The sequence below is a fragment of the Molossus molossus genome, unplaced genomic scaffold (genome assembly GCF_014108415.1).
Source record: "Molossus molossus isolate mMolMol1 unplaced genomic scaffold, mMolMol1.p scaffold_m16_p_1, whole genome shotgun sequence".
Taxonomy (NCBI): Eukaryota; Metazoa; Chordata; class Mammalia; order Chiroptera; family Molossidae; genus Molossus; species Molossus molossus.
In genome coordinates, this window is record NW_023425344.1 from 55,493,515 (window position 1) to 55,509,776 (window position 16,262).

Genomic DNA, 16,262 nt, shown 5'->3' on the forward strand with positions numbered 1-16,262 from the left:
CTTCGGTTGCAGTTTGTCCCCGGCCCTGGTTGGTCGTGCGGGTGGCAGCCACTCGATGTGTCCCTTCACATCGATGTTTCTCTCTCTCTCCCTCCCACTCTGTCTGTACGAAAAATGGAAAAATATCCTCGGGTGAGGATAAAAAATAATAATAATAATAATAAAATAAATAGCACCAATACTGAGACTGCACTGTGTTTCTGATTTGATTTGTCAGGGTTGGGTCCAGGCATCAGTAATTATTACAGGCTCCTTCCCAGGTGATTCTAATTTATAGCCAGTTAAGAATGACTGATCTAACCTTTACATTTCCTCATCTGCAAAGTTGAACTGATAGTAACTTCTGTGTCATCTGAGAATTAAATGAAATAATATTAGTAAAATTCTAGTTCAGTGCCTGGCATATGGTAAGAACTCAAATTCTTGTAAATACTATCATCCTATTGTGATTATGATTGGAATTCCAGCTACCTAGAAATATAGTTTATTTATATCAAAGTGACTAAAATGCTTAGGAAAAAAAACAAATCTTTTTACTGCCTTTATTTATGACAATAATTTGTCAGTTATTTTAGTACATATAGAGAGAGCCATTCCTTTGGGGAGATTTTCTTAAGAGATTTTATTGCCTTTTATATTGACAGAATTGGAATTGAAACTACTATCATTCTTTTTTTTTTTTTAATCCTCACCCGAGGACATTTTTCCATTTTTTGCACAGATAGAGTGGGAGGGAGAGAACGGAAGAGAGAGAGAGAGGGAAACATCGACGTGAAAGGGACACATCGAGTGGCTGCCACCCGCACGACCAACCAGGGCCGGGGACAAACTGCAACCGAGGTACATGCCCTTAGCGGGAACCGAACCCGGGTCTCTCCAGACCGCAGGCGGACGCTCTAACCGCTGAGCGAAACCGGCCAGGGCGAAACTACTATCATTCTTAATCATAGATCACCAAACTATGCTCAGTTAGACTGTGCTGTTTTTTCCTCCCAGAAATCCTGAAAATACCATCAGTTAGTTCACTTTTTATCAATACACTATTTTGCATAAGTGAAATGTGCTTACAGAAGTGCTGTCAAAGTAATTAAGCAAATTATATATTTGTATTTATGTTTATGTTTGAATCTTCTAAAATGAAAAACTTAAGTTTCAGGCTGGCTTTTCATATTTTATGCTTGTCTAATAGGAAAAGACAATCAGCATCAAGGTTCTTACAATGATGGGGTTCAGATGAATGGCGTTCAACCAGAAGAAATTGGTAGGTTTCGAGAAGAGATAGAACAATTAAAAAGTAATCAGGAACTTTTACGAAACCAGCTGGCTGAAAAGGACTCTTTGATTGAAAAATTGGTAAGTAAATGTTAAAAATTTTTAAATAAGAAGTCAATAGTAATCTTCATTATTCTGCTTGTTTATTTTTCTAGATCCCTTAAGCCAAAGTATTATATTAAGATTTAAGAATATAAGTTGTATCCAACTGTCTAAAGTTTTACTGCTTCCTAGCAAATTGAACTTAAGCAATTTAGCTAATCTCTTTACACTTATTTCTTGATCTATAAAGTGGTAATGGCAATATCTATTTTCATTGTTGTGAGAATTAAATGAGATACTCTGTATAAAGCTCTTTTAATACATGGATATCACTAAAAAAAATACTTGCTTTTATTCTCTTTCTTTATATGACATCAGATAAGTGCTGCTTAGATTTAATAAATTATTTGTTATAAGTATAAATTTTTTAACTATGGAAAAGTTGTAAATAATATGTGCTATCTTGAAATTTTATCAAAATTAAAATGTTGGGCTCTGGTCAGTTTGGCTCAGTGGTTAGAGCATCAGCCCGCGGACCAATGAGTCGTGGGTTTGATTCAGGTCAAGGGCATGTACCTCGGTTGCAATTCGTCTCCGGGCCTGGTCGGAGTCGTGTGGTAGGCAGCCACATGATGTGTCCCTTTCATGTTAATGTTTCTCTCTCTCTCTCTCTCTTCCTCTCTCTCCCTCCCCCTCTATCCGAACCAAAAAAAAAATTTAAAATGTTGGGTCTTGGTTCATTCGGTTGGAGCATCGTCCTGTACCCCAAAGGGTTGTGGGTTCAGTTCCCAGTCAGGGCATATACATCTAGGTTGCAGGTTCAATTCCTGGTCAGGGTGCATATAGGAGGCAACCAGTCAATGTTTCTCTCACATCAAAGTTTCTTCCTCTCTCTCTGTCTTTATACCCACCCCCACCTCCCTCCCTTCCTCTCTCTCTCAAAAAATCAATTAAAACATATCCTTGGGTGACCATTTCAAAAAAGAAAAAAAAAATTAAAATGCTGGTGTGAAAGTTTGGGGTAAACATCTACAAGACATAGCTTACACAGGGGTGGGCAAAAGTAGGGTTACAATTGTAATATAATAACTGTTTTTGCATATTCCCAGCTGTATACCTACTTTTGCCCACCCCTGTACGTATACACTTCTGTTTTATTTTTATCCTGTCTCTTTAGACTGAATTTATTTCATAGTTTATTTCTGTGCTATTTGTAGAAATCTTCCCAAACATCCCCGGACACAAATGAAGCAACAGCTTCAGCTAGAGATTCTGAACAAATTGCAGAATTAAAACAGGTAACTTCCCAGCTTGATCCAAGTTCTGTTTTGTCTTGTTTTAATTATAGCAGTAACAACCTTTCATTTCCATTAATCTAGAGCTACTTTGTCAGGTGTAAGCAAAAACTGATAGTGATGATAGCCGTGTGCAAATCCAGAAGCAATTATAATTGTACAGTGATGGTATTTGCTTCTCATTGTGTTTTTATTTATTTATTTATTTATTTTTAAACTTATCTTTATTGTTGAATGTATTACAGGTGTTTTCCTTTTCCCCCTATTGACCCCCTCCTTCCCGCTCCCATCCCCCTCTTGCCTTTCCCCACACTGCTGCCTGTGTCCATTGGTTATGCATATATGCATATAAGTTCTTTGGTTTATTCCTACCCCCCAACCCCCCTCCCTTTGAGGTTTGTCATTCTAACAACCAATTTGTACTTCTTAATCCCTTTAACTTTTTTACCCATTCCCCCAACTCCCCTTCCATCTGGCAACCAAAAAAATGTTCTCTGTATCTATGAGTCTGTTTCTGTTCTGCATGTTTATTTTGTTTGTAGATTCATTTGTTGATAGATATGTATTTATTGCCATTTTGTTTGTTCGTATTTTTTATCTTCTTTTTCTTCAAGAGGACCCTTCAACATTTCATATAATACTGGTTTGGTGGTGATAAACTCCTTTAGCTTTTTCTTGTCTGGGAAACTCTTTATATGTCCATTGATTCTAAATGATAGCTTTGCCGAATAGAGTAATCCTGGTTGTAGGTCCTTGCTTTTCACACTTTGAATATTTCTTGCCACTCCCCTCTGGCCTGCAAAGTTTCTTTTGAGAAATCAGCTGACAGTCTTATGGGGGGAACTCCTTTGTAGATAACTAACTGCTTTTCTCTTGCTGTTTTTAAGATTCTCTTTGTCTTGAACCTTTTGCATTTTGATGATGATGTGTGTTGGTGTGGGCCTCTTGGGGTTCATCTTGTTTGGGACTCTCTGTGCTTCCTGGACTTGTATGTCTGTTTCCTTCACCAGGTTAGGGAATTTTTCTGTCATTATTGTTTCAAGTCGGTTTTCAATTTCTTGTTCTCTCTCTTCTCCTTCTGGCACCCCCATGATGCAAATGTTGGTATACTTGAAGTTGTCCCAGAGGCTCCTTACACTATCCTCATTTTTTTGGATTCTTTTTTCTTTTTGCTGTTCTGATTGGGTGTTTTTTGCTTCCTTATATTCCAAATCAATGGTTTGCTTCTTGGCTTTACCTACTGTACTATTGAATCTGTATAAATTATTCTTTATTTCAGTTAGTGCCTCCTTCACTTCTGACTGGTCATTTTTTTATGCTCTTGAGGCCCTCACTAAGTTCATTGAAGTTCTCACTAAGTTAATTGAGCATCCATATAAGCAGTGTTTTGAACTCTGCATCTGTTAGATTGCTTATCTCCATTTTGTTTAGCTCTTTTCCTGGAGTTTTGTTCTGTTCTTTCATTTGGGACATGTTTCTTTGTCCTCTCATTTTGGCTGCCTCCCTGTGTTTGTTTCTATGTATTAGGTAGAGTTGCTATGTCTCCTGGGCTTCCTAGGGTGGCCTGCTGTAGTAGGTGTCCTGTAGGGTCCATTGGCACAGCCTCCCTGATCTCCCAGCTAGGCCCCTGAGGTGCACCCCTCGTGTGGACTTTACACCCTTCTGTTATAATTGAATCTTGATTGCTGTTGGCACATCAATGAGAGGGTTTTACTCAGGCTGATGAGCTGCAAGGACTGGCTGTGCCCATTATCCACTGACCTCTGACTACCTTGGATGATCAGCTGTGTAGGGACCCACCACACAAAGTAAGACTTACTTTAGCAAAGGTCTGGTACCCACTGAGTCCACTCTTTGAGTGTGTGGTGGTGCTTCTCAGTGTTCTGAAGCTGTCCACTGAGCGTGCTGGCTCTGGGGCCAGGTCAGCCACTGCCTGTTTTCTACCCAGGGCCACCAGGTATAAGCTACAAAGCAGTATGCAGATGGCTGCTTCTTGTGCTGGCTTGGAGGTGCCCAGGTGAAGCCAAGTTGTGAACCACGGCTGGTTGCTTCTAGTGCAGTGCCTGGGGCCACTGAACGAGAAGTATGGGGTTCGCTGAAACCAGATGCTGCTTGTTTGAAGGAATTTAGGAAAATCTGAAGCAGGATCCAAGACAGGCCATTTCTATGGTAAAGCCACTGGCAACAGCTTGGGTGGGCCTGAAAGTTGGGTGGGGCAGGGCCTCAGGGAATCACCAGGGTGGGGCAAACAGTGTGAACCAGGTTGCTGGAGTCCCAGATATGGTGGCCATCTGCCTGCCCTGTGGGGGAAGGGCTCACAAAGGAAAAAAGGCTTCTGGAAGTACCTCTGTCCAGGAGAAAACTGCCTCTCCAGCTCTTGCCCCAAAGCCAAACAGTTCAGTTCTTTCCCATATGTCTCTGGTGCCTTTCAAGCTGCCTCCCCAACACTGGAGCTCAGAGGGAGCAAGTTCAAGTAAGTCTGTGCGCAGGCCCTTTAAAAGGGAATGCCTGGGGCTCCAGCAGCCTCAGCCTCCCTCAGCCTCAGTTCCTGCTGGTTTTACAGCCAGAGTTATGGGGACTTCTCTTCCTGGCACTAGAACCCTGAGCTGGGGGCCTAGTGTGGGATGGTGACCCCTCACTCCTCAGGGAGGACCTTCACAGCCAAGGTAACCATCCTGATTTTTATCCACCGTACATGGCTGTGGGACCAGTCTCGATGTGGCTTCTTTTATTTCATAGTTGTAGGACTTCCATTCAGTTTGATTTCAGGCGGTTTTGAATGGTGGTTGTTCTGTAGTTTAGTTGTAATTTTGATGTGGTTATGGGAGGAGGCAATACCGCGTTGACCTACACTGCCATCTTGACCATAAGTCTTGTTTTTTTATTTTTAATGGTGTTCTTTTTAACAGATCTCTGCGTCTCACCCAGATTACTTGTAGATTATCAGTGAAATAACAATTAAAGAAAGTTTAAATGTGCTTATAAGCTGCAAATATGAAGATATAAAATCTTATGCCTAATTTATATACTGTTGACCGTACTAATTGCTTTGTTAAGTGTATTGGATATTTAAACCTCTCTGTCCAGAAAAATATTGGTTTTTAGAATTCAAAAGAAAAAAACAGGAGGTAAACTAGTGTGTATGTCCTGTAAATAGATATTTCCTTGATGAAATGAATGCCATTTAAGGGTATACCTCAGCTGTGTTTTTTTTTCTCTTAGGAATTGGCAACATTAAAGTCTCAGTTAAACTCACAATCTATGGAGATCACTAAACTACAGACAGAAAAGCAGGAGCTGTTACAAAAAACAGAAGCATTTGTAAGTTGTTTTTCTACTGAAAAGACGTATACACGAGGTTGAGATGTTATTTCTCAGCCATTATGGAAAAGAAGCAAATTTGTCAAAAAGTGCCTTGCCTTCAGGTTACTCACTAGCCAGAGTTCTAGTCACATCAGCTTCTTATCCATGGTGGCAGCCATGTTATAGGCAAACTTACCAGGTCAATTTAATCCATTACTTATTGGTTCATTTTGCTGGTATTTTGTATTTCATCCTGTCTCTTTAACGTTCAGTCCAAGTTAGCAGGTTTAGTGCTGGTATAAAATTGTCAAAAACCTTGTTGGCAACCCATGCATTTCACAGGGATCCAAGCCACCAGACAAGAAGACCCTCCTGGTTGCTCCCCGGATAATCATCTCTCTGTTCCAGCTTCTGCTGAGGTGGTTGATTGGGTCTATGAGTCACACAAGCAACCTCTTAACAGATGGTTTCCAGCCACATTCTTGATGTTTCACCAGAACATTCCTTGTCATTTATTGCAATAGAGATAGGCTGAGAATTTTCTAAACCTTCAAGTCCTGATTCCCTTTTGTTTAACAATTCCTTCTTCAATTTATCTCTCTCCTCTCACATCATACATACTGTAAGCAGCAAGGAGAAACCAGGCCACTCTTTTAACACTTTGCTAAGAAATCTCACCTAAATATCCAGGTTTATCACTTACAAGTTCCGCTTTCCACAGAACACTAAATACAATTCAGCCAAGATCTTTGCCACTTATAACAAGATTTTCTTCTCTCTGCTTTCCTCATTTCCATCTAAGACCTCAACCAGAACCACCTTTAACATCCATATTTCTACCAGCATTGTGTTCATGATAATACTGTTTTCTCTAAGACCATGGAAGCTTTCCCTATAGCTCTCCTTTTTACTTTCTGAGCCTTCACCATAATTGCCTTTAACGACTATATTTCTCCCAACAGTTCTTCAAGGCAGTTTAAGCTTTGTCTACCATGCACTTCAAAACTCTTCTAGCCTCTACCAATTCTGAAGCCCTTTACACACTTTTAGATATTTGTTACACCAGCACGTCACTTCCCAGTATTTCGTAGGAAAAAAAGTGGGGAAAGACTGAAAAACTGATTTAAGAATACCTCCTATAGCACTGAAGAAAATAATTGCATTTCACCAGTTAATGGCATTCAGCTCAATGTCATACCTGTCTCTCTGAGATGATAGTCTCGACTAAACTTAGAGGAATTTTATGAGGAAAAGACTTTCAAAAAGATTCCCTGCTTATTAAATACTATGTTATAGCTACATTCGAGCTGTCTCATTGATTGCTTTCCTAGTCTGACCTTGAGGCAACTTAACCCAGCTTTCCTCGTCCTCTGCCGAGATTTGATGCCCCACCCCTCTTGACTCAGCCTTCTGCTTCACTGTTAGGGGCAACTCGTCTTTCTAGGGAGAGCGCTTTATTCACGTACATTTATTTTCTGTTATTGGGAATAAAATTTCAAAATAGCAAGAACATTAGATCGCCTTTGGGATTTCATATTGATCATAACTTTAAAGAAATTGTTTTTTCCCCTAATTTCTACTTTCAGGTACAATCAGTTCCTGTACCAGGAGAGAGTGAGACTGTAATAGCTGCAAAAACTACTGATGTAGAAGGAAGACTGTCAGCATTATTACAAGAGACTAAAGAATTAAAGGTTGATTTTGGTGAAATTTTATTTATTACATGATATGAAATGAACTCCAGGAAATTAGAGTATTTCATTTAATTTCTCAAATCCTTAGATTTATGAAGAGAGCTAATGGAGTATAATGTTATCTTTTAATCTTTCTATTCTGTTATTCAAGATGGCACAAATGAAGTTTTTTTTAGTGCTTTTTCAAATAATTGTATCAAATATGTAAAATAAGAACGTATCACAATGTACTTCAAAAGTAAAAATTATTGAAAATAGTTTTCTTCTCAATATATAATCATAGTAAGAAACAGGAAAACAAGTGTGGCTAATTCACAAGCCACATACATGTAGGCTTTCCATAAGGCATGTGAAATCCTGCAGCCTCGTGTGACATCGAAATCAGAATAAATAACAGGAGGAACGGAATGAGGTAATAGTGATAAAAATAAAAGGCATGTAGGAAAAAATGGAAAAAGGAAGATAATGTGTGATTGTGGTCATATTATTTTTAAGCCATTGATTATATTTGAAGCTATCTTTTTCTGCCTTTGATTGTATATGTGAAGTTGGGATGAAAGGTTTTTTTAAAAACTTGAGTTCTAATTCTTAAGCTAACCAGGCTTCCGCTATAAAATGTTGTGTGTTTTTCTTTATTCCTCTGATTATCTGAAATGGTGCTATCTCAGGATTTTTTGAGAAATAATTGATTAAAACTATTTTTGGGGTGTTAAACTCTATTTTTCACAATAACCATCTTTTATGTGTAGCCTAATATAAATTCTCATGTTACTAGATGAGCGTATGTGTTTTAAACCTTTTGTCACCTGCCCAGCCAGTGTGGCTCACTGGTTGAGCATCGACCCATGCACCAGGGTTCGTCAGTTTGATTCCTGGTCAGGGCACATGCCCAGGTTGTGGGTCAAATCCCCAGTGGTGGGCATGCAAGAGGCAGCCAATTAATGTTCTCTCTCATCTGTATTTCTATCTCTATCTCCCTCTACCTTCCTCTCTCTAAAATCTATAAAGAAAAAAAAATTTTTTTTAATAAATAAATAACCCCCCTGTCACCCTGGCAAAATATCTCAGTTGGTTAAAGTGTCATCCCAATACTCCAAGGTTGCAGGTTCAATCCCTGGTCAGGGCACATACAAGAAGCAACCAATGAATGCATAAATAAGTGGAACAACAAATCGATGTTTCCCTCCCTCTCCCTAAAATAAAAAAATAAAATAGATTTTTTTAAAAACCCTCCTAACCTCCCAACCTTTACCCATAAACTCCTCAGATTGGACAAGTATAGTGATTTATCATAGAAAGAACCTATCTGTTAAAAGCCTTAGGAGAATGAATACTAATTTTAGATTAGTGATTTTCACTTTTGTTTTTCTAGAATGAAATAAAAGCTCTGTCTGAGGAAAGAACTGCCATTAAAGAGCAACTGGACTCATCTAACAGTACCATTGTCATTTTACAAAATGAGAAAAACCAGCTCGAGGTGAACATTACAGATTCTAAGAAAGAACAAGATGATCTCTTGGTGCTGTTGGCTGATCAGGATCAGAAAATACTGTCATTAAAGAATAAACTCAAGGAACTTGGTCATCCAGTAAGATTGAAATGTTTCCAAAGATGTTATATATTATGTTTCTTTACAATGTATTTTTAAAAATTGTACTGTGCCATAGCAATACTGTACCTATATATCTGTATTACAGGCATAGATTCAGTATTGTCTACATTGCTTACACAGTTCACTGAATTGACTTAAGTTGCAAATTAGGCATAGTGGCCAACATTTGTTAACTAGTCTTTTTTCGGCTTTGAGCCTAGAAAGTGAATTGATTTGATTGCTCCTGTGATAACAAGACTCTCACAACCCAAACGTGCCATTCTGTTTTGCCATGTTTGGTTCAGGTGAGAGTTATAGCCACTTTTCAGCAAGTTAACCTGTATATCTCGTCTCATATTAAAAATCACAAGGAGCCTTTAGCATTAAATCAAGGAAATCAGATGGTGTGTATTCTGGTATAATTACTAGAATAAAGAATTAATAGACTTATCATTATGTATTGAATGTGAAGTGAATAAACTTGATTATGTTAAATGTGTATTTTCCCTTTAGGATGAAGAAGAGGATGAACTTGAATCCATAGACCAAGATGATGAGGATGACGAAGATAAAGATGATGACAAAAGCCAGGGTGATAACTAGCTTTAAAATTTCTAGGAATGATAGACATCATATCATAACTTTGAACATAGAGTCTTAAGACAGTGCTTCGGTTTGCCTCCACAGAAAATAAAACTTAAGCTAAATGGAAAACATTCACTAATAAGACTATTAATGTATTTTTTAAACAATGCCACCCATGTTGAAAACCCTTAAAACTCTTAACTTTATTCAGAGCACATACTTTTATTGAAATTCATCTGAACTGTCCCAAAATACAATTTTTAAAGAGCTTTAGACACCAAAAATACACCATTTTAAGACATGTGGTGGCAGTGCTATTTGCCTTAGTTTGTTGGTTGTTTACATAAGTTCTGTGTCTATTTTCACTTTTCAGAATTTGTGACTTTTGAGTACTAACACATTTGATTTAATGTGTATTGGAATCACTGTTTCTAAATTCAGTATTGGAGTTCTTAGCTAATGATTTCTTTTTAAAGAAATGAAGTTACTTAAAGGCAAGACAGCATGGGCAGGAGGTGGAAGCAGTATATATCGTCAGCCCTCCATCCAGTGCTACTCCTGAGATGAGCAGGATAGGACAGTGTAGAGTGAGTGCCTTGACACCTGATACGCCTGTATTCTGTACCTTGGGGAAGAAACAGGAGGATACTGACAGTGATAAGGAACGCGTTTCTGAGAGACTTGCAGTAGTGTGTTAGCATGTGGTTGGTTTTGGTTTAAAGCTAAATGTTAAAACAAAATTTAAGTTAACCACTCATAAAGCTCAGATTTAGGTTTTTGTTTTGTTTTTTTGATTATAATACAGCATATTATGTTCCTAGTTTTAAAAAGACCCAAACTATGATTTATATAATTTATTGGCATTTTTGCTGAATAGGTTTAAGTCAGATGATAGATTTTTAAAAAGCATATGAAGCGATGTGTCAAAATTTAATGTTTTCATAATAAAAATAGATTATTATGGTCACTTAATACCTGGTCATGGTTTCCTGTTTTTTAGATTTTAAGAAAAGTATTTTATTTTTGCCCAGCCAATGTGGCTCAGTTGAGCGTCAACCCATGCACCAACAGGTCACAGGTTCGATTCCCGGTCAGGGCACATGCCCAGGTTGTGGACCCAATCCCCAGTGGGGGGCATGCAGGAGGCGGCCAGTCGATGTTCTCTCTCATCCATGTTTCCATCTCTCCCTCTTCTCTCTTCCTCTCTAAAATCAATAGAGGGGGGAAAAATTTTTTAATATTTTATTCGTAATAAAAGATAAGGCAAGTGGAAGTGGAGTTCTTCTCTTACTAAAAGTACATTACTGTATCTGAATGTTAAAAGCCATCTGATTCAGAACTAATGATTAGGATTGCATAAGGTTGGAGGGGGTTGATTGGCGCAGAAGCAGGAGAGGTTGGAGAAGGGTTTAGATGTTTCTAAACTGAGCATTGGAATTCTTCACAACAATTTTCCTCTGAACAAGTAGGTTTACTTAAAGACAAAACAGCAAGAGTTGGAGGATAGTGTATATCATCTGGCTCCTGGCTTCAGGAATCATTTGAGTAGTCCACTAAGGGACGTAAACTTTTGAAAGAGAAGTGTCTTTACATGTTTTGAAAAAGAGGATGGCTCTGTTACAGAACACTTGTGAACACAGCACTGTGCCCCGTCCCCTCCCATCACTCACCTCCACCATCCTGCAGCCTTGGTCATCAGAGAACCACATGGCTATTACTGGACCAGCTCAGGCTATGTGACATCTTGCTAAAGTTGACACCATGTAATAAACAACTAGTTAATGACTTCATTTCAGGCTAACATTATAAGGATAAAAAGAAAAATGGGTCAGGAATAAGAATGAGACTTCCATAGGTAAAGGATACCAAAGATCTTCAGATAAAGAAACAGCTGCAAAATTAGTGATGGTTTGCCAAAGCTCACTCAGTCTGGCCTGGAGTAGAGAAGACATGAGAAGGTCTCAAAGCAGCCAGTCCAGCCTGGAGCCCAAAGGGATATCTTTCTAACCATAGCTATGGCTTTTGCCTGGATTGCTCTGGAGTCTCCTAAACTAGTCTCTCTCTGCCTCCAGTCTGGTTGTTGCCTCTCTACCACACCCTCCCATCGTCCTTCACATTCACTATAGGAAGCTTTCTAAAATGCAAATGAGAGAAGAGATTGCTGTTGCCTGCTGTTTGGAATCCTTAGCCAGGTGGATTAAGGCCCTTTGTGCTCTCAGCTTTATCTCTTCAAGTATATTTTAGAACTATCCCAAAATACTTGCAGTTATGGTGTATATCCTGCTTTTTCAACCTTTAATTTGCTTTTGCACCTGCTTTTCCTCTGCCCATTCATCAGCTCTCTCATCAAAGGTCATTTTTCCAGGTATTAAGAGCTACAGCAGTGGTGCAGTCATCATAAAGCATAAGACGTATTTATCTTTATGATTTTAAATTTTATTCAAGAGTTTACACCTCTGGCATCTCTAGAATCATTACCCAGGGGTACTATAAAAGGTAAAGTGACAGCTCACGTTTTAAAGGATACTAGTCTGAAATTACACTGATTAAAAAATCAAACCCTTAAGTTGCAGCCAGGTAAGGACCTCATAATGCTCACCTCTACTATAACAGCAGAACTAGTTCTCCAGTGAATATGGAGTGTATAATGTGCTGGGTACTGCTATAGACACTGGGGATATAATAGTGAATAAAACAAGAATAAAGATAAGGCCCTTCCCAAAATGACTCATTCTGGAGAAGTAAACAAGTACAAAATACAATGCCAGGTGCTATGAAGCTTCTGGAAAGGTGTTTGCATTTTATCCTGAGCTTGATAGGAAGCCAGAGGAGTGATCAGATCAGATTTCTGTTTCATAGATAATTATCTCCGCTATGTTGAGAATAGTATAGGGCAGTGATTTTCTGGTGTGCCACAATAATTTTTAAAACATACAATACCTATTTAGTTAGGGGCACTGACCTCTTTTCCCTTAGTCCAAAAAATGACAACAGCCAACAAAAATAATAGCCATATGGTGTGAATGAATCAAAATTAAAACTTTTTTTTTTTCAGATTGGCAAAAATTTTTGGTGTGCCACAGAATTTTAGTAATTAGTTTGTGTGTGCCATGAGACAAAAAAGGTTGAAAATTGCTAGTCTAGGAGGAGGCTAAGAGAAAGCCAGGTAGGAGGCTACTGCCATCATCTAAGCAAAAGCAGATGTAGTCACACTACATTGTAGGGGTAGAGGTGTCTAAAGTGGTAGGATTTGGGATATATTTTATAGGTAGAATTGAGAAGACCTGATGAATTACATGTGTTTGGGGAGTAGGGGAGCAAGAGGTCAAGAGTAACTTCTGGGGGAAGGTGGTGCCATTTCGTTGAGTTGAAGACAGAGGAGCAGGTTTGTGGTGATCTGGAGTTGTGTTTTTAGGCTTGCTAAACCTAAGATCCAGTAGATGCATTTATACACATAGATATGTTCAGTAGGCAGGTGCAAATAGAAATTTGGAGTTCACTGGGGCTGGAAAAAAAATAGTGTATAGATGGTATTTAAGAACATCAGCAGGATAAGTTCTTCCAGGAAGTGATTGTCGAGAGAAGGCAGCCAAGAACTGAGCCTTTGGGCAACTCAGTTTTTAGTGGTGGGGAAGGAATCCTAAGTAATACTGAATGATGAAATCATCTTACCCGAGAGCAAATTTGAGCCTTGGAAGTAAGTGGAAAACAGATTTGCTACTACAATTTTGGAAAATGAAAACTTAATTCTTTTTGAAACTGCTCGAATGAAACATTATTCTATTGATGCAGACTAGGTTTTTACCAGGGAATCTAATTAACCCTGATTTTTTTAGAAATCTGACCTGCTAACCAAAAAGAAGATACATATTTGAAGAAAATGTTCGTTTACAATTACATATCATTTGAAATCTTTTAAAATGCAAGTTATTTTATAAAATTGCCCCATTTATAAAATTGCCCATTTTGTGGATTAGCAACTTGCTTCTCTGCCAGAAACTCTAAAGAGAAGTTATTTGTGCAATTTTGTATGTTTACAACTCAGACTTTAGAATTTTCTACAACCTTTCAAAATGAAAAGCCAAAAGGAAAACAGTAAGGTGTGACAGATCTATCTTAAAATGTGGTTTTCCTTCCTGCAAATTAACTCATTTTGTCTAGACATAGGTTTTTTTCACATCCACACTAAGCAATTGTGATTAGTTTTGGTTCCAAAAAGCTTTATACATCAACCTTTCTACAGTTATACATTACTTTTGGCTTTGCACATTACAAAAACATGAGACCACTTTGTAATTATATTTTTCCACCTATGAGAACATAAATATATGAGTCTCTAATACCTAGTTTGCTAGTCTTTTTCCAGCTCTGGATTTTAATTCTAGATGTATCTAAATAAATTTATTCTCTAAATTTAGTGGGATATCTATAGTAATAAAGCATGCCATTTGTGGCTCTCAAGTTTTTCACCTCTCTGTGACATTTCATGCTCCTAATACCCCCATAAAACAGCGAGTTTTTCACCTAAAATGAAGTTGCATAAATGAAGCCTATAAAACCAAAAAAGTAGGCAACTGTCTTATAGCACAAAAAGTTAGCATGTTTAAAAATATGAGCTGAATAAAAGCTTAAGTATTACTTAGGTTTCTATATTACCTTACAAATCCTCAAATTTAGAGGCTTAAAACAACACACCTTTATACCTCACAATTTCTGTGGGTCAGGAGTCAGGGCATAGCTTAGCCAGGCTCTCTGCTCTTGGTCACAAGCCTGCTATTATGGTGTCAGCCAGGAGGTGTTTTCATCTGCAGACTCAACTGGGGGAGAATTAGCTTCCAAAGCTCACCCAGGTGGTTGGTAGAATTCATGTCCGTATAGCTGTAGAACCGAAGGCGTCGGTTTCTTGCTGGCTATTGGCCAAAGTCTGCCCTCAGCAGCTGGTGGTCACCCCTAGTTCCTTGTCAGATGGGCTTCCTCAGCAGGCTCACCTGATCAAGCCAGCAAAAGGGATCTCTAGCCCCAGTTAGCCTGCCAGACTGAGTCTCATATAAAGTAATATAATAACAAATGACTTGCATGATCTTGCCATATTCTACTGGGTAGAAACAAGTCAGGTCCTGCCTACACTTAGGAAAGAATAACCCAAAGGCATGAATACCAGAAGGTGGAGATCATGAGACACCACATACTATTCTTGAACCCTAATTCTTAATCTGTCGGATGTTTTTGAAATAAGGTGTGTGTGGGGTGCCATTAGAAGGCAGTAGTAAGTTGAACAGCAAATATTTGTGGTAAACTCTTCCTTATTTAATTCTAGGCTGGAGTCCTTGCAAATGGACAACTAAGTAGGTCAGAGTAACTGTCACATTGGTAAATAATATAACAGTATGAAGCTATGGTCCACAACCTAGACATTAGTGCCACAAATTTAAATCTTTGGGCCTATTCTCTGAGCTTTATATTCACTTCGTTGTCTCCCAATTGGTATCACAAAGGCACCTCAATACAACATGTTAAAAACCCAATTTATGTTCCCGCCCTTCCTAAACCTGGTCCTCTTGTATGTTTACCTCAGGTGAATTGGTACCATCCTTTTATCCAATTGCACAAATAAGAACTCTTGGACTAATCCTTAGTAACTATCTCTCAATTTTAGTTTTAATCCCTAAAAAGTTCTGTCTCTCCATGTTCTGTTTTGCTGGTATCCTTTCCCTGGGTCTTCTCAAGTACTTGCTCTGACAAAGACAGCCACCTGGCCAGCTGAGGGCAACCTTTGAACAGCCAGCTGGGAGCTGAGGCCCTCAGTCCAACAGTCCAGGAAGAACTTAGTCCTGCCCAACAACTACTAGGTGAGCTTGGAAGCTGTTCCTGCCCCAGGTGAACCCTGAGATCACTGAAGCCCCGGTTGACCCCTTGATTGCAGCCTTGTGAGAGACCTGAAGCAGAAAGCCCAACAAAGTGGTGCCTGGATCCCTGGCCCATGGACACGGAGATAACAAGTGTGTGTTGTTTTAGGCCACTGAGTTTGGGGATCATTTATTATGCAGCAATAAATAACTTGTACGCATGGTATAATAGTGCTTAGTTCCCCTTCCTTTCTCATGACTCCTTCAATCCTGGTAATTTTTACCATCACAAATGTCTGTCTATGTATTGAGATACAATTTATTTTCCTGTGGCTCCGTTCACTTTGCATAGTTTGAGTCTGTATGATCATACAGTCTTAAACAGCAAACCTGTAAACCCTGAGTCTGCTCTCCAGGCCATCTTCTCTGCTCCTTCAGGTGTTCCCTTGTGGTTCCCTGAAAAACTCTAACCATCACCTTCATGTTCTGAGTACTTCCTTGTCTGACAGCTGCTTACTCAATGCAAAGCAAGGCAGGTGCAACACTCAGGAAATGTTGGACGAACCCAAAAATCATGTTTTCAAATCAGTCCATGATTTTAGTATCGTTTTAGGAGACAATATAACATTGCCGA

At 38.8% G+C, this 16,262-nt stretch overlaps 1 protein-coding gene across 6 annotated transcripts in view; it reads left to right on the forward strand.

The window, feature by feature from the left end:
- USO1 (USO1 vesicle transport factor) overlaps positions 1 to 10,754 on the forward strand; it is a 79,880-nt gene extending 69,126 nt beyond the window's left edge. For 5 of the 6 annotated variants that reach the window (XM_036261100.1, XM_036261089.1, XM_036261117.1 and 2 more), the window contains 6 exons: positions 1,190 to 1,353; positions 2,532 to 2,612; positions 5,832 to 5,930; positions 7,499 to 7,606; positions 8,979 to 9,194; positions 9,711 to 10,754. In XM_036261100.1, the coding sequence (XP_036116993.1) occupies positions 1,190 to 1,353; positions 2,532 to 2,612; positions 5,832 to 5,930; positions 7,499 to 7,606; positions 8,979 to 9,194; positions 9,711 to 9,800 (758 nt within the window). In that variant the 3' untranslated portion in view covers positions 9,801 to 10,754. The remainder of the gene's footprint in view (positions 1 to 1,189; positions 1,354 to 2,531; positions 2,613 to 5,831; positions 5,931 to 7,498; positions 7,607 to 8,978; positions 9,195 to 9,710) is intronic. The other variant, XM_036261135.1, reaches the window with a different exon arrangement.
- The last annotated feature ends 5,508 nt before the right edge of the window (positions 10,755 to 16,262 follow it).